The 23,627-nt window shown below is 35.7% G+C and overlaps 1 protein-coding gene across 2 annotated transcripts in view; it reads right to left on the bottom strand.

Moving 5' to 3' along the window:
• The window catches only part of LOC128220479 (TPR and ankyrin repeat-containing protein 1-like), a 77,573-nt gene that overhangs the window by 12,373 nt on the left and 41,573 nt on the right, over positions 1-23,627 (bottom strand). For both annotated transcript variants that reach the window (XM_052928888.1, XM_052928889.1), the window contains 15 exons: positions 22,274-22,448; positions 21,413-21,623; positions 19,241-19,402; positions 17,005-17,126; positions 15,453-15,581; positions 15,025-15,141; positions 14,001-14,141; positions 12,953-13,072; positions 9,651-9,975; positions 7,959-8,077; positions 7,614-7,860; positions 6,074-6,201; positions 5,220-5,328; positions 4,248-4,469; positions 713-879 (listed from right to left, as the gene is read on the bottom strand). In XM_052928888.1, coding sequence (XP_052784848.1) covers positions 713-879; positions 4,248-4,469; positions 5,220-5,328; positions 6,074-6,201; positions 7,614-7,860; positions 7,959-8,077; positions 9,651-9,975; positions 12,953-13,072; positions 14,001-14,141; positions 15,025-15,141; positions 15,453-15,581; positions 17,005-17,126; positions 19,241-19,402; positions 21,413-21,623; positions 22,274-22,448 — 2,494 coding nt within the window. The remainder of the gene's footprint in view (positions 1-712; positions 880-4,247; positions 4,470-5,219; positions 5,329-6,073; positions 6,202-7,613; positions 7,861-7,958; positions 8,078-9,650; positions 9,976-12,952; positions 13,073-14,000; positions 14,142-15,024; positions 15,142-15,452; positions 15,582-17,004; positions 17,127-19,240; positions 19,403-21,412; positions 21,624-22,273; positions 22,449-23,627) is intronic.

Genomic DNA, 23,627 nt, shown 5'->3' with positions numbered 1-23,627 from the left:
TTAATAATTGGACAACTTCAACCTAGTTGTCAGTGTTCAGTTACTCATTCACATACACTAACTTATTTTAATATGTACTTTAATAATACTAACATCAAACAGCAACTTGAACGATTTTGGTATATAAAAGCCAAAGATAAATGAGTTTTTAATAATATTACTAACGATTTTGGCAAAATAGAGCATTTTCTGTCACCATTTAAATATTTGTTAACAACAGAGCTATTTCAGGAACTTTTCATGCGGTGAGATCATTGTCACAGGTTTGTTAAACACAACAAAAAAAAAAAAAATGCATTTATCAAACATAAAGGCTCCAACTTAATAATGCGATGTTTAAAGCTTCACTCTCGCAGATAATCAATTTTTACAAAGTTTTTTATTATTTGTCTTGGAAAGAGCAACTCTTTGCGTAAATATCTGCATACCAATGATAAAAAATTGCTGACAAAAGATCAGATCGCAGATTTTCATATTTCCATTCGATTAATTAATGTTTCATGGCTTAAAGCGTTACTAACGGTTTAAGAAAAATGCATAAAACATCAATTTGTGAATATAAAAATCTGCGATCTATTTTTTGTCAGCAGTCTTATATAACTGGTTTCCATGCATTTCCGCAAAAAAGTGGCTCGTTCCAAGACAAAATAAAAGTTGTCAAAACGTTCAATCTGTGAGAGTCCACTATAAATTTATATGATATAAGACCTACCTTAAGTGCCTGTCCATTGGCGAGGGCTAATGCCTCCTGACCATGATCCCCACCCATTGCGAAACATTTGGCCGCTACAGTATACAGAGAATGGCGCATAAAGTCTTTACCACGTTTCAGCCAGTCTGACGGGCTAGACTTCTCAGCAAACACTATCTTAGACAGTCCTACAAGAAAAAAACGTGATATGGGCAAATCTTTGTGAGAAAACAGGTTCATTTAGCAGTTTGCTAACAAAACTATCGAAATATATCATAATAGATTTAAATAAGTGTATGTTGAAAGGAAATTAGCTTCAATAAATATAATGAAAAACACATTAAATTTCGCTGTATTCCATAAAATCTTCAAATTTTAAATCACCCAAATAATACACCTACATGTAATGCATAAATAACTTAACACTCCGTCATTTAGATTGAATATTGTCAAATGGAACATGTCTAAAGGCTAAAGCGAAAATGATATATCTGTTTTTTTATATAATGCCATAATAATATCAACACACGATATGTACTAATGTTCATGTTATAGTTTAATTTTGACCCGTGAGCTGTGACCTTTTTGTCAATATTCATATGAAAAACTACTGAAACAAGCTCAGTAGCCGAAAGTTTAAACATAAATCCCGTTAGATGGACCAGGGTAAACGCCAAAGACATAGAACACAACAATAAACAATCACAAACCATAAACATGGAACAACAGCACAAAACTCCACAAACAAAACAGTACGTATATCCTATATATAAAACTAGGTATGTTTATCAAGGATTGTTAACTACCGCCTTGGAACTGTCAGTAAAATGTAAATTTACTCGGGGTTTAAACCAGTTTGTGTGCACTATATCACTCTTATCCCAACAATCCCAAATAAAGTAAAAACGTAAAAGGTAAATCTTATCAAAGTATGCAGTAACTTGAGGAAACTCAATTATAAAACAAATAATAATAATAAAAGGTAAACCCCAAGTACTTCAATGATGAGGGTTCCCGACTCTATCTGCAGACGAAGGTATATAATTCAAAGTACGCAATGCAAAACCTTTGCAAAGATAGCCTATCAAATCCACTGTTCCTTAATAGGTTAAGTGTGTCATTTTATATTTACCTTTTCAGATTTACTTTCTTAATAGTGTATATAGAGGATCTCAAATGAGTGTTTTTTTTGTATCAAATTTATCAAACAAGTTCATTTTAGAACGATAAAAAAGAGACTGTATCGAGTTTTTATTGTTTAAAGACCAGTTTGATAAATTTGATAAAAAATACACAAGAATGCGAGTTTCGATGAATAACATTTCTCATTTACGGTCTGAATCTAGGTCAAAGTTTTTTCAATACCCATTTTGTGTCCTAGTGCGAATAATTTACATTGTGGCTTGTAAAGATGCTTCAACCGCAAGAAGGAAAATAGTCCGACATAAAAAAAACTTTTATTTACAAGAAACAAAAGGGCAAAGATGGCCTTATTTGGCTCTTCTGATTGGACAAAGGGTTGAGAGAGTCGTTTATTTGGATTAAGCCTAGCTCTCTTCATCATTCTGGAACTGAGTTTGTTGAAACCGACATGATTTCTTTTAGAACACTTTTCTGATGCTTGTTTAAGTGTTTTAACAGCGCGTATGAATACATGTATCGGTTATGCGGTTACCTTATTTGCATAGTCATAACAATAGTAATAGGTGGAAAATATTATATGGGTTAATATTACTCCTGTGTCGTACGTTTTGTTATAAAACTAGTTATTGAACTGCTTAAATCAGACGATACTTAGGTCATATAGTGTAATAGATAACTTTTAGGATTGTACTGCGAAATATTAAGGGTTCAAATCCGTTGAGGGTAACATGTCTTATTGTAATGTTTTAGATCTTTTCCATGCTTTTCACAATTCCAACAAATGTTTTTATTAAAATAAACCCTGTCAACTTTTAATTTCTATTTATTTTTTCTATTTTTATCCATTAAATTACAATATTAATTTCAGAGAAATTAAAAAACATAACTTTTTTATAAGTTATTAAATTATATTTTAAATAACGTTCAGTAAGCTTTGGCCACAACATCTTTGTTTTTATGATTTGAATAACAAATGGTCTTAATATGTTTTGATGAAAACTAACTCTTAATTTGCATAACTTTCGCAGACATTTTGTGAGATGTCAATAGTACAAGGGCCGATTTAACTTCAAGCATGCGCCTACGGGAGGGAAGACGTCCTAAAGGGAATTTTCAAATATTTTTTGCAGAAAATTTCAAATATCTCTATGGAGAAAATATTTTAAATACTCTGCAGCAATTTTTGTAGTTGGAAATGTGGAGAACAAGTGTGCACGACAGTAGAAGACTTGTCGAGATTCCCACTATGCAATATTTTTAGAAAAACAGGTACAACGTATTACGACGTTATTTTTAAAACGTTAGTGAATTTTCCTAGTCACTATTAAGTACCAAACGTATACAGAGCTAATTTTTATAAACGATCAAGGGCTTGATTGCGGACATTTAGGATCAGATCCTCTGCCCAAGACGAAGACGACTATAGCAAATGTCAGAATATAACACAATAACGTAGTGATAAAATGTGTTATATCATCAAAGAAACACTAAAGGTTTTCGACATTAAGTTATAAAGTAGTAATACAACTTACCAGGTGTCAACTTCATCGTTAAGTCACCAATTGACTACTGTTTAGTATGACTCTGTAAAGCCCTAGATCGTGTATACAAGTCAGCACTTTATACGTTCGGTAATTCTGAGTGTCTAGAAAATGTCACTGACGTTCAAAAAATAACGTTGTAATAATTGATACCTATTTTACTAAACACATTGCTTAGTGAGGAATTCGAAACGTCACCTTACTTTTTTGCGCTCATGTTCTCCATAATTCCCACCACAGAAACTGACGTCATCCAAAATAAACGCCGAGTATTTAAAATATTCCCTCCATAGAGTTTTCTGAAAATTCCGCTTGAAAATTTAACATTCCCGCCACAATTATTTGAAAATTCTCTCCGTGACGTCGTCCCTCGCGCATGCACATAATCATGACTAAACCGACCCTTGATGTTCACATGTAGATATTGAAATTAGGACACTAAAAGAAGGAAAAATATGAGTTTCGAGCTAATTTCACTTGTAGCATGTATTGAAAATCCAGCGCTACAGCCACGACACCAGGTGAATAACAGTTATAATTTTACCATTATGCTCCATTCTTGTAATAAGCAAATTACCCGTCTGTGGGTTCACTTTAATATCTATAAATACAAAAAAAAACATTCACTACTCACGGCGTGAAATTGGACTATTCTATATTTTATTTTATTCTTCAAACCCTGTTTTGCTTATAAAAAAGATTAACATTTTTGCGTACCAGTACTGTCAACAATGACACCAGCAGTACCTTTCCCCCATTACAAACAAGAACAGACCAGCTAAGATACGGGAATTGTCTTCCGAGCAATGAAATGAAAAGGTCTGGGTCATTCCATCGCTAACCAGATATATTAGATAATTGGCCGTACTCACTTTTCTCATTAATTTCCTCGACCTGCAGTGCCTTCACCAGCTTGCGGGCTTTGAAGTACTCAAACATGGGCGCACGTTTAACATTGTCCTCGTCAAATATCCACACGTTCACGCGGGCTCGTGTCAACGCCGTGTACAAGCGCTTCAGCTCAGAGTTGAGCACCTTGTGTTGGTTGTGGTTAAACTTCAGGGGCCGTGGTCTGTTTGGGGCTGCTAGGATGTCTGTGATTAAAGAATATTTACATTGCCATATTTTTTCTTTATAGAAAAACTTATGTACATTCTGCATAAACTGATAAGCGTTTCAAATGACATTGGTTATTTCATTGCTGCAGTTCGACTGGACAAGGATGACATCATTTGACTAACGGTAAAGGCCGTTTCAAATATCCGCCTTGTTCATATCACAGGCGTTGTATGAACGCAAAGGTACTATATCGCTTCATGGATTTGCAACATTGCACCCTTGTGTTTATAATGCATTAATAACGAAAAATTAGAATCAATCACTAATTGGGCATCTTGTTAAAAAGAGAATTCATTTATTCTATTGTGTTGTTATTTGGATGGTGTCTTGAGTTGTCAGGATGCCTGTGATACAATAGTTAATTAGCTTTAAATAAGGAGGCTTTATTGCTTTGGGTTTAAATTTTGCACTTTACAAACAATCATGTACATGAGAATATTACTTTATTCAAGCACAAAACTTCTTAGCACAGAAATAACATTAACTTTTATTGATCAACAACTCGTTTTATCAAGCTAAGTATCATTTGTGTATTCGCAAGTCAAAGTTGCAATCTTGGGTCTGTTTCATTAAAAATCATAGACGTAAAGTGAAATGGTTTTTGTTCGAATTTGTGCAAGTATTAAAATAGTACCTACAAATCTAATATTCTGTATAAAACAAATAACATCCTTTAATGAAACAGGGCCCTGATCAGCAAGCTCGGCAGAATCTTTGCAACCTACCTTTATCAATCTGCACAGGATTGTCATACACATTTCGAGCTCCAGTTTTTGTCTGCTGGCTTAGCTGTCTCTCCAGGTACTCCGTAACCACTCGCCATTCCTTGTTTGCCTGGCGAGAAAGTACACAGGAAGGTATGGGATATACACACTAGAATTCTGTAAATCGGACGCGCAGCTTTGTGCGGTGTGCTAGTTTTCTAGTAAAGCTCACCAGGACTTTGACCTACTGAACCCAAAAGGAAATTCTTCTACACGTTTCGGACGTGGCCTCCGGACATATGAATTCCTATGTGTCTGTCATATTTTGCTGGCGACACAAAAATTCGCACAAGATATCATGCACATATCTAGCCTAGATATGCCTGTTGGCTTAGTTGTCTCTTCAAATACTCTCCACTCTTAATTGGGTGCTATAGGAAAAATACGCTTCAAAATATCTTTATCGGATACAAACAAGATCTAATTAGACAGCTTAAAATATATACAATGTTTACTATTTGAATAAATCAAATGCAATGTTAACACGCACTTCAACTTAAGATTAAGAGCGCCGCAAAATCAATGCGAACCCTTGTCTGTTGTTTTTCATTAGAACAAGTGGTGTCAGTCAACAATTCTTAATGTCAGAGTTATGGGCCTTGCCATGAGTGTGCGTTTTGTTTCTGGCAAGATGTTTGACAAGTTTCCGATGAATATTTAATCTAAGATTTTGCCAAGGTAAACGTTTTGCATGATGAAGCCAATGACGCACATACTATCACAAAATCCTGACTATTCATCTTGAAAAACGGACGCGTTGAGCTAATGAAACCATATTTCGTGACCAAAGTGAATGTGTCAAATTGCATCATTACCTCCGAGTCTTTGAAAAAGTTGTACAGTAGTACATCATCAAATTCGAGACCCTTGGCCTCATAAATGGTCAACACAAGGCCAAGTCTCAGCTCTTCTGGTATGGAGTCTCTAGCTGCATCATTCACCACTGTAACATTACAACATGGACCATATAATACACTAGTTTTCCATTGTAACATTACAACATGGAACATATAATACCCAACGTTGCCACAGTAACATAACAACATGGAACATGTACTGCACTAGTTTGCCACTGTAACATTACAACATGAAACATGTACTATACTAGTAACATTACAATGTGGAACGTATACTAAACTAGTATTCAACTGTAACATTACAACATGGACAATGTCGTACACTAGTTTCCCACGGTACCATATGTCGTACATTAGTTTGCCACTGTAACATTACAACATAGAACATGTCGTATACTAGTTTGCAACCGAAACATTACAACAGGAAACATGTATTATAACTAGTATGCCACTGTAACATTACAACATGAAACATGTGTTATAACTAGTATGCCACTGTAACATTACAACAGGAAACATGTATTATAACTAGTATGCCACTGTAACATTACAACATGAAACATGTGTTATAACTAGTATGCCACTTTAACATTACAACATTGGACATGTTATATACTAGTATACCACTGTCACAATTATTGTACATTGATTTAAAGGCACACATAATAGGTTGATGCAAAACATTTTTTTTATTTCAATGTAATAAGATGTTTGCATCACCCTTTATTGTACGCCTTTAATACCGGTCAATGGTAAAGCAGGCTCATAACGAGTTCTAGAATAGTGAATCTAATCGCTAGCTGCATCATTCACCGCTGCAATCATACATTTAACTAACAGTGTGTGTATACCACGTGATAAATTTAGTCATAAATGCTACGTCGGAAGGCAATATTCTGCTTCAAATGAAAACCTTAAAAAATATAACTTATCTATTTATTCACCATTTTAAATGAAACAAAGCGCACTCTACGCCTCTTACAGAACTCCGTCTTTGATCTTTTACTAGAGTTTTATTGAGGGTTTAGTTTCTTAAAACACTTCGACAAACCTTTTCACAAAACCGTCGCCTGATGGAGCGGTGTCAACACATTACTTTGGAAAACACGTTTGGAGAAGTTCCGGGGCTCTAGGAGAGGCATTGAGTCCCCCCCCCTTTGTTTCATTTAAAATGGTGAAAAAAAGATAAGTTATCTTTGTTTTAGGTCATCATTCGAATCAAAATGTTGCCTTCCGACGAAGCATTTATGACGTAATTTATCACGTGGTTTACACACACTGACAACAACCACTTGACTGTAAAACATTCAAAAAACGTTGTTAGTGAATGTATGGATTCGAGAAACCTCATTTCATTTATTTTTGAATTTAACCAATTAAATATCTGGTTAAAACACGAATACTTTTGTTAAACTGAGAACTATTTTACATATTTTTCATAATAACATTTGTACATGCACACTATATCAGGAATGAATATATGCAAAGTAAAAACAACCCAAAACAGCCTGATTGGCCCCGAACTGGATATCTGACGTCTTCCTCCGATTCCCCCTGAGGAGAACTGCAAGGTCCCCAAAACTGCACGACTCCAGTAGTATAGGCTGGGGACCGGAAAACAAGCCTTGGTCTGGTTGGAGGCGATCAAACGACTCGGGGAAGAACTCAGCCATGAGTTCGAGAATACTGGTTGCCAGGGAGAGAATACCGGCATGGGAACGGTAGTTGGTGTTAAGCTGGTAGACCTGAAGGGAAACATGCGTTTATTTTATGTAGAAATGGTGACACAACATAAGAAACTAGAACCCTTGTAAGGTGACAGGCATTTACAGTATATGAATACCTGCGTTGGGACCTCAACAGCTGAAGTATTGCCCATTGAGTGTTTTGCGTGAAAGAAGAGCGACCGAAGATCACTAAATCGAAATGAGATGCCTCGCATGATACTTTGGGCAGTATCACCTGAAACAAAAATGGACATAACAAAATATACGTGTTTATTAGGAGCTAAACATTATTTTTTTTATCAAAGATAACAAAAAGTTGAAAGCCAACTTTTTATATGAATTCTAAAATTTTGTATCATTGTTCATACTCGTATTTACTACCTTTCCAATTTCCAAACCAAATCAGAAATGTATACACCGAGTCGTTCAAAAGTTATTGATTAAAACAAAAACTCCGATAGTTTATTTAAGTAAACATCACCATGACCTTGACCTTTGACCTTTATAAACCCAAAATCAAAAGGAATCATCTATTGACCAAACCAATATAAGATTAGAAGGCTGTATTCCAAATAGTCATGTTATTGTTCAGAAACGAAACTGTGACGCCCACAGCTCGGACGTAAATTCCTGACAAAACAATCTCAAAGATGGCAAAATCGTAAAACATTCGCTGAAATTTGTGAAAACAATCTATTCTAACCATTCAGAAAGGCTTTAATATTGGGTTAATACACTTTTTTGAGGGTGTTACCATCTGCAAAGGCCCGCAAAATGCCTTACAGCCCGAGTGCGTAGCACGAGGTTTTGAACTATTTTAAGGGCCTTTGCAGATGGTAATGACCGAGAAAAAGGTGTATTATCGCTATTATTGCATAAACAGACACCATGAGTAACTTTTGTGTTACAAAAGCTGTTTAATGCCACGAAAATGCAAAAACAGTTAGTTTAAAAAAAACTCCATATCAGGTACTTGTGTGACGTCACGAGCGATGTCATTGAAATAGTTTTACATTAAGCTCGATAAGGGCCGCAACATAACTCGACAGTTACATTTTTGTTTTGACGACATTATTTTCAGAGTTCAGTCGATTTGAAAGTGCGTTATTTAGAATTTTACTGGATTACTTGGATTATTTACACAATACCTACCGGGTAATCAATCAATTACCGATATATTCCTACTTTAACAGTATATGTTTTGACAACTAATTAAAACCGGAAAAAATGTTCCGGATAAAATTTATCAGCATCTTAAGCATCAGAGAAATAAAACTTTGAACTCTTATTTCATTACCTACGACGTAATGGAATCATATCCAAATAAGTCGTTTGTTCTGAATAAAATCGACAGATATAACTCAAGTAGGAAGGAGTTAAACGTTATAGACTTAATTTAGTGCTTTTAAAGCAATCAAATAATCAAAACATTAAACAACTGAAGAAAGTATCTAGTAAACACACCTAAGCTTCCCAGGAAAAGACAACTCAGAATAAAATATGTAAGTTAAATGTGGTTTTATTTATTTCTATAATATATGTATGCAGCTATATATGCTGAAATATGTTTTTGTGCAAAAGATTGCATCGTTGACACACTTTCGGTTAGAAATGCAGCGTCCATTGTAATGATACGGGCCCTGGTACATCTTATGTAAAACAAATAGCCGGTCATTAACGGCAAATGAATTTATTGAATAATGCACGTTTTCTACCAATAACGCCCGGGTTTTCACGTTTTAACACATGACGATAACGGACCGAAATCACACATTTTATGCAATACTATTATAATACTTAGTACATACCCGTAAGAAACATGTCGTTAGGATTCTGACACAGTGTGATGAGCAGACGCAGTTCTGCCTGGGTAAAATCCTGAGTCTCGTCGACATATATCTGGTGGAAAACCCATGGACGCCTCTTTAAGACATAAAGGCGATGGACCGTGTCGTGAACCAGGTCGGTTTCATCAAATAGCGAGTTCTGCTTCCTGAATTGTTCATATTTCAAGAAGTAGGCGTAGATGGAGTCTTGTTCTTCAGAGGAATATTGGGCTCGTTTACGACCTAGTTTGAAATATTCTTCTTTTTCAAGGCAGCCATTGGGTTTGGACAGCGCCTCAAAGGAACCCTACAATACATGTAAATCAAAATTTGCCTTGTCAAACCTGGATACTAGATGTTCGTATAAATATTTCAAAGTTATTTCCCACAAGCCGCAATAAATCACCAGCGGTTTTATGCTAAAGCTCAATTTGTGCGTGTCAGATTGTTGTTATTTAAATTACTGCCATGCATACAACAAGAGTGCCATGGAGAATAAACTCCAACAATCGTCTGCTGTTTTTTATTTAAAAAGCTAGTTATAAGATAAAACCTTGTGTCACACCATTGTTGTCTAATTTATGATGACAATTGTGCAGGAGTCTAATGTTTAATTTGCTCATAATAGTTAACATTAGTGGTGGGCGGTAACGATTAATAGAACAAGAGGGCCATGATGACCCCATATCGCTCACCTGAGTGAAAGTTTAAGACCTTTGTTTTTTATGAGAATGAATCATTAGAACGAAACTCCACGGTATTGTGGATCGTTCAACGGAACGACCCTCCGTAGGCGCATAACGTCATTCAACCGCGAATTTACAATATTCGCCAATATAATTTCGCATTGTCAAAAGTATGAACGCAATGGAATTAAAATAAATCGAATTTGTTTTTAAGTTTCTTCAAAATGTATTGCTTTTTGTTAGTTAGTTTTTTCTGTAAATTGTGAATTTCAGAGCTAATTTTAGAGAAATCAGGGTATCGGCTGTGACAATTAAATTCATTTAATTTATTTGCATATTATGGCCTCCGGTCCTAATTACACACTATACAACTTGAATTAAGCATAATGCATGAAGTTATGGCATAAACAGATAAACAGCAAAATCAATTTAAACACTGTTGACGTATTTAAGTTAACAGTGCACATCGAAAGTCATATTTATCTGAAAGTTTCTAGGTATTTGTCCCTCTCTAGCAAAGAGAAGTAAAGACACATGGCAACGTTTCGAATAAGATTCACATTTTCGTTTGACATCAAAGCATAAAACTTTTCAAGATTTGGAAAATGACAATAATACATAGGTAGATATCTCGTTAGAATATCAGAATATAAAGGGCATGCTAGCATGAAGAGATATTCATCTTCCAGTACAGTTTCATAATACATACATACACGATATTCTCATGAGATGTTATAATGTGTACCTTTCTCTATCATTTAGCAATGTAAAGAGCTACGGCGTCTTTCCATAAAATGTCTAAATTTCTCACGTCTATTGCAGTAATATTTTTTTTTCAAATTCAACACAATATTTATAGTTACAATGATATTAAAATTTAATATTCACTCTACACCTTGACTGCACGTTTTGTATGGACTGTTCTTTTAAAGTTTGAGCATAATTATTAAAATATTACCTTAGGTTGGCAACATTTTGCTATTCCCACACATATCCAAACCCATTCCTGTATAAGTTACGCTTAATATCAATAACCCAGTTTTTTTTATAACCTATATTGTCATACTATATAAACATCTCATACCACAATCTGTATATTTATCTTTGGGCAAATAGAGTAACCTTAACTAACATTTAATACATCGTTTTAAAACATACATGCGCATAGGATATCTCCCTGTATCCCTGTACAGCATCATTACATGCAGTGTTATAGACATTAAGAAATCGTTCCACGGACAAAGAATGGTTCAAGAGACCCGGTTATTACTATAGCGAATAATAAAAGATAACTACAACTTCTAAAAGAGTAGGTTTGGTTATCGAATATTCGAATATTTGATCGAAAAAATTACCAAAAAATTTCGTTTTTATATCCCTACTAAATACCAATTTTGTTACAAAATGTCATCCCAAACGAAAGTTATTCAATACCAGATGTCTTTCATTTTTAGTTACAATGATCACGACTTTGGCTCTTTAGGCCCAAAACGCAATCCCATAAAAAGTATCCATAAACTTAAAGTATCCATAAACTTTTCATATTTACCCAGCTCCCTCACAATGTGTCAACCCTAACCGAAGTGATTCGGTTTTGCTCAGCCAACCAGTACAAACAACAACCTACGTCATTCTAATAACCAAGTTTCATTTTCTGATAATAGTATATATATAGTTAATCCTATAAAAGTATTGAGGAAACTTGTGACCCCAGAGGCAAAATATGAACAAACTTGGTAGATGACCACTACATTATGCGACGTACAAAATGACAATGATCTCGGCCTAGTGGTTTCAGACAGGAAGATGTTCAAAGATTGCCTTATATTAATCTATAGGCAACTTGTGAACCCGGTGAATGGTCAGTTTCTACCCCATGGGCTTAATTTGAACAGACTTGGGAGGACAACTATATGATGCTACCTACAAAGATCTGGGGCTTGTGTTTTGAGACAAGAAGATTTTCAAAGTTTATATTACATAAATCTACATAAAACTTATGACCCCTGGCGCGGGACCATCTTTAATCCAAGGGGCACGATTTCAAAAAACTTCATAGAGAATTTCTATATGACGCTTCATAAAAAGGGTCTAGAGAAATTCTTTTTTCAATGATTTGCAGAATTCGCTTTCTTCAATTTTCCGTTTACTTTATTTTCTCTTTCCACTCAAATATCTTTTCGGCTATTTAAACAAGGAAATCACTTTGATTCACTAGAAAATGCATGGACGCCGGGTGTGCACGAAAACTTACATCAATAATCTTTAATAAATGTCTGCATTTATGTGTATTATTTTTAAAATAACTGCTTGCCCGTAAGCTATTCAAGCATTTTATGTTTTGCAAATTCAAATTATCACCTATGTCACTTTTGTTCTATGATACTAGTCATTATTGCTGAGAGTGAAAATGCACTTATGACTTAATGATTTCACACTCATCAAATCATAAGTGAATTTAATATAATATCCAAGTCAGGCAAGCCTCCTTACCTGGCAACGCAGGTACCCTCGGTTTGGATTTTTCTTTCCGGATCGGAAACACATGTCAGATATTATTAATGGTAGTTAAAATAATTGAAGAGACTAGCCCCATACCTTGATGAATGACATGATCTCTGTCCATACTAGGGACGGATGGTAGATTGCCTTATCCTTGATGCGAGGCCAGATCTCCTCCACAAACACAGTATACGTTATCTCCCGGCGAGGATCAACCTTGAAGCACAACAAGACAACCACTAGTATCTCTGTACACGTTTTATTTATGTACTTAGTGCTAGATCTTTTACAGGATGTCCTAACTTTAATTCTTATTTCATGTCATACAGATCTTATACCATGGGGTTCTAACACCTTATAATTGTCAATCCTGAAAAATAGCCGTGGGTCTGTTTGAGTATGAGGAATGTATGCCCAAAGCAGTTTAAAGAGTCCAAGACCCCTTTTGATATTGTTTATCAAGTCAATTAAATTCATTTAAGGTACTTCTTACTGTTTTAAATGCAAATGTCACAGCAAAAAACGATATTTTCAACTGTTCAATAGTCTGAAGTTAAAAGTTCCCAATCCCAATTTTAGTATTAATCGCGAACATTAGAACCCCATACACGTGTACCTGTACTGTACAGTTACAATGTATAAAGCATTTAATGTCTCACTCTAAGGGCAGAACCCTCATCATTCCGGGGTAAGAAGTATATGGACTTCTAATACAGTTTTTCTGTTCTTCTCGTCAGAATGGCGCTTAATACAATTTTACCTCAGCATCATACAACAAGAGCAGTGTAAGCATATATCAATGCTCGTCTGTTCTTTGTCAAGTCAATAAATGGAACGTCTTGACTATTTTTACAGTCATAGGTATGGAGTTTGCTAAACATTTGCACTGGTACCATGTGTACCAAGTTTCATGTGAATATCTTATGCTATTTTAAGCCACGGCCAATTGCAAAACGCTACCATTCTCAACAACAAGGCTAGCACATTACCTTTTCTTTTTTCTCCAAAACAAAACAAGCAACCTCCGTCACTTCTTTTATATCTAGCAGTGTGAAAACAATCGGGTATTACTAGAATAATCCGTTTGTCTGATCGTCAGCTCAAAGCAGTTCCATTTTACTGTAATAAAACATACAAAGCTAACCTTAAGTTTCTTTCCACTGGCTCCGCCTCGAATCTCCTCTACCTCTTCTTCTTCAAGGTATTCCTCCGCGTCCGAGTCCTCATGAAGCAGGGGCAGGAAACTCAGGGGACCATCTAGGCCTGTCCATCCAGCTATTTCCACCTACATAAATGCAACTAGAGCTATCACAGTCGTGACGAATACACCCAGATGTAACCTGAATAGAGTTTTGGTTAAATGTCGAAATGTGGAATCACAGTTATCACAGTCGTGGCGAATAAATCCAGATATTACCTGGACACAGTTGTGGTTAAATGTCGAATTGTGGAATTGATAAGTGAATTGTGAAAGAAATATCAGGTGAACAACACTTAATGTTAACCAGAAATCCTTTGCTGCTGCATGTGTGTAGGAGCATTACTTTTGGATCTACATGCAAAACAATATTATCCAGACCATCTTAGTCAATGGCCATAACTCATGATAGACCAAGTGAAAATTTGAGAAAAAAATGTCAGGAATGCCACAGCCCATGCTGATCAACATTCCTATGATGTTTCTAGTGTATTGGTGAACTACATGTGAAACAATATTACAATATATTTCAGACCAATTTTTACCAAGTCAATGGCAATAAAACTTTTAAGCCAGTCACTGTGAAATGTGTCAGAAAAGGCAGGTACACAACACCCACTGACCAGAAAATCTATGTTGATTCAAGTATGTAGGTACAATATACATCCCCAAATATATCATTATTACCATAGCTGTCTTCACATCCAACGAGAAAATATTTTCCTTAAGTTGTGCCAAAACCAATTCAGATTCTGATATTATGAAGAAACAAAAATTGACTAAAATCGGCCTCTCACTTACCACTTACCACGAATTGTTTTTCTCAGTATATATACAATTTATATGCTCTCATCTGAGACTATGTATAATTCATGTTCATGTTTATTGAAAACTCCCTATTTGTTAGATAAATTCTCGTTTTAAAGAGCCTCGACCCCACTCCCCTAAGTTGAAAGATAATCCCGCCAACCTTCAGACTACCATCCTTGTTCCTGTCAAAGAAATACGGAGGTCCCACGGACGCGTCCAGCATCAGAAGCAGCTGTCTAGACGTCACAAACATCGGGAAACCATTGTCCGTAACATCCTGCAGTGTTAAATATTGATACTGAGTGATACTGTAAGAGAACCAATCTTGTGTACTTTACATTCTTGAAATATTCAGCAAACTGTGAAGTTTATCAGTTAATGTTTTCCATTACAACAAAAATACATTGACATCGTATTTTTTTCGATGTAAGTTGTGAAGGGATTAAGGATTTCTAAAATGTGAGTTTAAATACATGTAATCTTCATGTTTTAATTTAAATTGAGCATTTCAGATATTAAGTATGTACATGTTGTCCAGCAAGTGAAAGTATCTAAATGGTTACACCCCTGTAAGGGCCTCGTTAATACCTGAAGTCTAGAAGGAAGGGCCTCGCCCTCATGCTTCACGTGCTCTACCATGAACTCATTAGCATGACTCAGCTCGTTGAAGTTTTTCTGCATCTCATTACATAAGACAGCATTCTTTGTGATGAAGACCTATAACAATAATGAACATGTTGATATGTTCAGAACATTTTGCAAAGACTTGTCAATGGAAAATACTTATCCATTCTATTGAGTCATCAATCAATAGAGATTCTTGCTTCTTGCTGTGCAGTTCAGGATCTTAACCATAGAGATTCTTGCTTCTTGCTATGCAGTTCAGAATTACAACCATAGAGATGATCCGTCTTGCTATGCAGTTCAAGATCTCAACCCTAGAGATGATATTCTTCCTATGTAGTTCAGGATCACAACCATAGAGATAATCCGCCTTGCTATGTTGTTCATGATCTCAGCCATGGAGATGATCTTCTTGCTACGCAGTTCAGGATTTCAACCATAGAGATGATCTTCTTGCTATGCATTTCAGTATATCAACCATAGAGATGATATTCTTGCTATGCATTTCAGGATATCAACCATAGAGGTGATCCTCTTGCTATGTTGTTCATGATCTCAGCCATAGAGATAATCCTCTTGCTATGCAGTTCAGGATCTCAATCATTGAGGTGATCCTCTTGCTACGCAGTTCATGATCTCAATCATTGAGATGATCTTCTTGCTATGCAGTTCAGGATCTCAACCATAGAGGTGATCCTCTTGCTATGCAGTTCAGGATCTCAACCATAGAGATGATCCTTCTTGCTATGCAGTTCAGGATCTCAACCATAGAGGTGATCCTCTTGCTACGCAGTTCAGGATCTCAACCATAGAGGTGATCCTCTTGCTATGCAGTTTAGGATCTCAACCATAGAGGTGATCCTCTTGCTATGTAGTTCAGGATCTCAATCATAGAGATGATCCTCTTGCTATGCAGTTCAGGATCTCAATCAAAGAGGTGATCCTCTTGCTATGCAGTTCAGGATCTCAACCATAGAGATGATCTTCTTGCTATGCATTTCAGGATATCAACCATAGAGATGATATTCTTGCTATGCATTTCAGGATATCAACCATAGAGATGATATTCTTGCGAAGCAGTTCAGAATCGCATCCAAAGAGAACATCTTCTTGCTATGCAGTTCAGAATCTCCCGCTGTGTTATTTCTGAGAAATTGGAATAAGCATACATAATAATTCTCTGAACTTCAGCTTAAAAAAACGACCGACTCTTCAGCACTTATGTCCTGACTAGGCTCAATTCATCAATCTGAGTTTATTCTAAGAGTTACTGGTGCATTTACCAATCGATCTGACTTGACCGAGAAATTATGCCCACAAACACTGTTACCAAAGGTCATCATGATTGGATTATAAGTACTTAAGTATTTTCCGCAAAAGTTTTACTGATGCCGACATTGTCGTCGCAACCGACGCCAAAAAGTAATATCTTTACGTAGATTTTTCAGTCACAACAATACCTATGCCAATCACTGTTAGATAAAAATATCATCCTATATAAAAGGCACATTCTTACCTGGTGTAGATGGACATAAAATGTGTCCTCTTCCCCCTCCTGGTCCTCTGGCTCAACTCCTGGGTCCGGTGTACTTGTTCTTGCCGTAGCTCCTTCACTCTCATATCTGCTTGTGTTGGAATCTGAAAGATAGTTTGCTTTTTATAACAGCTGATAATGCAAGAGCAAGCGTTAGAAAGAGCTACGGCTAGTAAAGTAAGTAAATTACAAGTGCAAATTAAAGCTAAATGTATATTCTTGTAATACCAGTCCCAATCCCCCCCCCCCCCAAAAAAAAAAAAACATTTAGAAATTAATAGACTTTTAAATCCCGCATTTTTTTCAGAAAAAAACCCCACAACAAACCAGAAAGCAAAATGTAAAAAAGAAATCGAGTTAACTATATTCTAATTCCACTGTGTTCTGAATTGATAAACAAATGAAGACAGATAGGCGCATACCGTAGATTCCCGATTGAATGACAATACTCGCCGAGATGGTGTATGATTTTCAATATCCCGCATTAGCAAGCATCCTTGCTCTAATATTGACCTTTACCAAATATAACTAAAAACCAAACCAAATCAAGAATTAGTACTTATATTACACTGTTATGGTTGCCTGTTCGTTCAATCAAGAACAAAAATGTACCTACAATTAAACTAAAGTAGAAAACAGAAATGAAACTATAAACTCTTTTGAGCAATGATTTATTAACAGGAGGCGCATGCCCTACTGGCATGTTGTTTGGTCATTTTTATTTTTATAAATGTCAGTAGGCTATGACCCATTCATGCATAGGAGAGGGGATTAAACTGGTCGAAAGGAACCGTGATTTAGTTAACATATATCAACTGTACAAGCAAAATCAACATCTGATAATAAATAAAAGCTTTTTTGTGTTAAATTTTAGAAATTGTGACAATTTTAAGGTCCATAACCGTCATGCATGGGTGGATCTGGCTAGTTTTCAAAAGGAACCGAGAGTCAGATGCTACAGCAGACTGTAGTTAAATGCAAGAGCATAATCTTGTTAAATGCAAGAGCTGACTCTAGTTAGACGCAAGAGCTGACTCTAGTTTGATATAAGAGCTGACTTTAGTTAGATGCAAGAGCATACTCTAGTTAGATGCAAGAGCAGACTGTAGTTAGATGCAAGAGCAGGCTCTAGTTAGATGCAAGAGCATACTCTAGTTAGATACAAAAGCATACTCTAGTTCGATGCAAGAGCAGACTCTAGTTAGATGCAAAAGTAGACTCTAGTTAGATGCAAGAGCTGACTCTAGTTAGATGCAAAAGCTGACTCTGGTTAGATGCAAGAGCAAACTCTAGTTAGATGCTAGAGCAGACTCTAGTTAGATGCAAGAGCACACTCTAGTTAGATATTAGAGCAGAATGTAGTCAGTTGCAAGAGCACACTCTAGTTAGATGCTAGAGCAGACTGTAGCTAGATTTTGGAGCAGAATCTAGTTAGATGCAAGAGCAGAATGTAGGCAGTTGCAAGAGCACACTCTAGTTAGATGCCAGAGTAGACTCTAGTTAGATGCTAGAGCAGACTCTAGTTAGATGCAAGAGCTGACTTTAGTTAGATGTAAGAGCGGACTTTAGTTAGATGCAAAAGCAGACTCTAATTCGATGCTACAGCAGACTCTAGTTAGATGCAACAGCACACTCTAGTTACCTGCATGAGCGGACTCTAGTTAGATGCAAGAGCAGACTCTTGTTACATGCTAGAGCACACTCTGTTTAGATGCTAGAGCATACTCTAGTTATATGCAAGAGCACACGCTGGTGAGATGCTAGAGCAGACTCTAGTTATATGCAAGACCAAACTCTAGTTAGATGTAAGAGCGGACTTTAGTTAGATGCAAAAGCAAACTCTAGTTACATGCCAGAGCAGACTACGGTCCGATGCATGAACAGACTCTAGTTAGTTGCAAGTTTGAAGCAAATACCCCAAAGAGGGCTCAATTTATGCTCCGGACAAGACTGCCCATTGGAGTCAGGGAATAAAATAAGTATAAAAATAATGAAAGAGAAATAACTATAAAAATACTGTAATTAAGGTAATGTTTATTTTGATGTCCAAGACCGGTCGGACAGACGGATGGACGGGACAAGTTTATTCCAATATAACCCACACCACTTTGCAGTTTGGGCACAATGACGCTGTTGATTCTAGTTAAATTGAAAAGTAAAAACTACAATAATAAATGTGGGAGTAGACCCTAATAGGTCTAATTTAATGTAAAGGTACCGTCATCATTTTCCTCCTCTTGATTATCATAGAGTATGTCCGAGACTGACTGGTTTACAGACTCTACACATCGTGGCAGTAACGGTGCGTCTGCCTCGCGTGCCTTCATCCAGTAGGCGTGAAACTGGCTCCACAGGCGGTACAAACAGCAAAGCGTCTTTCCTGTAAAGGCAAATATTTAATTGCACCTTGCAAAGCATTTAAACCCAACGGAAAACAAGAGATCCATATTGACCCTAAATTGCCCAACTGTGTGAAAGTGTTATACATTTGATACCACTAGACATTGTTACACACCAAATATCTAAGCTCTAGGCCTTTCGGTTTACGACATAATGTCGTTTATATCTGTCTGTTACACAAGTGAAATTTTTGGTCTTTGTTTTCAAAACTGTGTACATTGTCCCATTTTCATTACTGTATCTGTAAAAGAAGAAAGTCAGTCAACAAGTCACAGTCAGGTTCATCCGAGGACAACATTGATATTTCTGTTCAAAACTGTACACATTGTCCAATTTCCGTTCCTGTGGCTTCAGAATAAAAAAAATAGGTTAAATGGGGTAGATCCAGCCTTGACCCCAGCGGTATTATTTGAACAACCTTGGTAGAGGTCCATCATATGATGATACATACAAAGTCTTGGGCTTGTGATTTTTTTTTATAAAATTCTATTGAGGATATAGTGACCCCCCAGGTACGGGCCAGCTTCAATTGTACGGGCACTTTTTGAACAAACTTGAGGAGAAGAAATTAAAAAACAAATCCCTATGTAAGGCTAATGGAATTTTGTGCCCCATGGGCGGGGCCAGTTATACACAACGGGCATAATTTGAACAAACACAGTAGAGAGTCAACATATAGAACATAACAGAACATGTGTTTACCAGTAGATCATAGACCAATATGGCCGAATATCATACAAATTGGCGAAATGTTTAAATGAATATGCAAATTCATACAAAACAGACAACTTATTACATACATATAATAACAGTAATAAACAATATATAATGCATATGAATGTCATTGTTAGTGATAATATCTTTTATATACAATTACATATACATAAACACATACATAAACATATATATATATATATATATATATATATATATATATATATATATATATATATATATATATATAGCTGCAGTTTCGACACTGACTTTTTAAATTAAATGATAATTAATATGTTGAGAAATGGTTGAAATCTGACATTTTTTTGGTAAAACCTAGACCTACTGGACATGTCTAATCTATCTTGCATATGAAATTATATTTAAACCTTTGTGTCACTAAAACCAAAAAAAAAAAAACACTCTACATTTCCAAATTACTGATAAACTAAGAACATTTTGTGTCGTCTTTTTGACACCAAGAAGACATTTACAGAATTGCAAATGAGCCCGTTCAACATTGAGCAAATCCCTAGACTTTTCCAGCATAATTTAAGTAGGCAGAATAAGTTTGTCAAATAAATTAACTCTATGCTTAACTGATATGCTAATAAACATTTAGAGATATTAATTCATTTGAAATATAATTTTCAGTGCATGGCCAGCTAATGTTGTTTGAACATCAGAAAAAGATTACTTTTGCTTAACACAATACAAAGATACGGAAACTTGTTCGTAATTTCTATTTCAACATTACTGTAATAAAACTTCATGCCCCTCCTAAATCGTCCACCCTCATCAACTTTCATAATTTTAGTTTTATTCGTATTGACTACAATCTTCCATCTATAACAATATTCAAACAAAGCATTTAGACTTCATTGTAGTTCACTTTCAGAATTTGCAAACATAACTATACCAAAAGCACATAAAATACGAAATAAATTAAGCATAACAACATTTATGCTATCTAGGCTTTCCTATATAAAAACATCTTTTAAATCAATTAAAAACATGAAAAAGAAATCAAGAAATTGGTAAGAAGAAACGCCAACACTCGTCTGTAATTTATGAGTTCTAAAAAGCATTTCTATACATTTGCATATAATCTCTGGCAACATATGAACTAAGATTATTTTGAAAATCTTGAATGGTTTATGAGTAATTGACAATGTCAGAGCTGTTGCATTACACCGACACCACTATACCACGACGTTTCTTCTTAAACCTAAACCACATGAAACTGTACATCAAACCAGTGTTCTACTTAACCCACCTGTGCCACTCCTGCCTATCAGTAATATGGGAGCGCTTGACCTCAAGTTGATAATAGCCTGTTCGAGTTCGGTCACCTTGAACGGGAAATCCACCTTGGTCACTATGTTGTGAAGCACGTGGCTCACGAGTATGGATGAGAAAGAGTAGAACTTGCGAATGTGGTGCTCTGTGTCATTGGAACTGGCTGGTGGGAAAAGGCTCCGTATTACCTGAAGAAAAAATGACAGTTTCTGAAATAGATATATCTGTCCAGTTTATTATAAGAAGAAGCGGTGTTTTTGCTTAAATATGTGTAAGTCTGCAAGTAAATAAAAATTTGTAATGATTTTCAAGCTCTCATTAAACTTTCAGTTCGCTAATAACTTTTCTACACCCACTCATCATACAACATGGGGTTCTGTCGGATCTAAACTCCAACCACATCAACACACATATGACTAAGCAGACTGTAAAGTTAACATTAAAACTATCTTGATATTATTTCCACACTTCTTCAGAAAACTACTACTTGGCATAGACAGTAATTTGGTACTGTTTCACTGCCCCCTGGGACAACACAGGACAATCTGACCCCAGCCTTTCCAGACCAGAATTCTGCAATGGGCGTGTTGCCTGTTGGGATTTTCATCATTTGTTGGGTAAATGTCACCAAAACCTACTGATCGCATATTTATAAGGGGTCATGGACTTACCATGACCAATATGCATACCACTTTTGAAGACACTACAAAAAACATTAAAAAGTACTTTATCAAAATTGAAAGTGTTTACGCTGATAAGTTAGCCAAATGTGAGACTGTTTGTCACGCTTTGAATGCAATACAGTAAACCTAAGGACTTTAGACTCAACAAATCTCACCTGATGTTGTTTCTGAACCTCTTCTCCAGAAACTCCCTTTTCAGCATACAACATGGGGTAGCGTTTTCCCACCCCAAGGGCTAAAGCTGGGGACTTGAACTTCATTCCCCGGAGGTTCTTTTGTATTACACAATCCTCACCCCTCTGATGTGACTTCTTATTACGCTTGACACTCCTAGGGATGATAAGATTGATAGGACATAATTGCAAAACTAAATCCTGTTAATGGAAAATGTGACATTTACAATTAATTTAATTGGCCGGATAATCCGTCCCAGCAAATTCCCAATTTAGTGGATAGATAATCAATTATTAATAGCAAACTTTCAATTTGTAAAGGGTATTTTAGGGTATTGGAAAAATGCAAAACTATATGCCCGCATGACCTTCTAAATCACTGACATTAATTTATGTCAATATATTATTTACAGATAGTAAAATTATCTATGTAATGATGTCAATAATATAAAATGATCATTTCATCTAAAATGCAGTTCGAAGATGGATTTGTACCACTGATTTGAAATTTTATAATTTCATTCCACCATTCGGTCAATAAAGTGCTGGGATCGAGCCAAGGATAAATGTTAAATTTATTACCCATCATAACAAGAAACATATCCATATCAAGATTAAAAGCAGGAGGTCAAGATCATCCTAGATTGCGTTTAAACTTTAACAGTGCTCTATATATTTCTTTAAATAAAGGGCAATAACTCTCGGGTGACTACAGCGATTTGGCTAGTTTTATTCCGAGGTATTATGCCCAAACATATTCTGACCAAATCTGGTGATGATTTGACAAATGCTTGTAAATGTATTGATCGGAAAAGAGCAATTTTAAGCAATTTCTATAATTCAATAGGAATAACTCTCGTGTGACTATAGCAATTTGGCTAGTTATTCAACTCGTCCGGGGTATTATGCCACAATACATTCTGACTATTTTTGGTGATGATTGGACAAATACGTGTAAAATTATTTTTCGGAAAATGAAAATTTTGTGCATTTTCTATATTAAAAAGGCAATACCTCTCGGGTGACAACATCGATTTTGCAGGTAATCGAACATGTTTGGACACTTTCAATAATAAAAGGGTGATAATATAATAACTCAAGCCAACACGCTTGTTATCAAACCTGTCGGAGATATTTATATTTCATATACATTCTGACTTAAGAAATTTGGACAAAGTCTTAAATTTATTAATCCGATATGGTAATTTCTATAACCAAAGGGTGTTAACTTATGACTGACTTGAGCGAAATGGATCGTTATCAAACTTGTTAAGGCTTTTAAAATAACTGATTTGTCAATACCAATTTTAGGTAATTATCTATTATAGGCAATTAC

This window comes from Mya arenaria, chromosome 15, assembly GCF_026914265.1.
Source record: "Mya arenaria isolate MELC-2E11 chromosome 15, ASM2691426v1".
NCBI classification, from domain to species: Eukaryota; Metazoa; Mollusca; class Bivalvia; order Myida; family Myidae; genus Mya; species Mya arenaria.
This window is presented reverse-complemented; position numbering and strand designations above follow the sequence as displayed.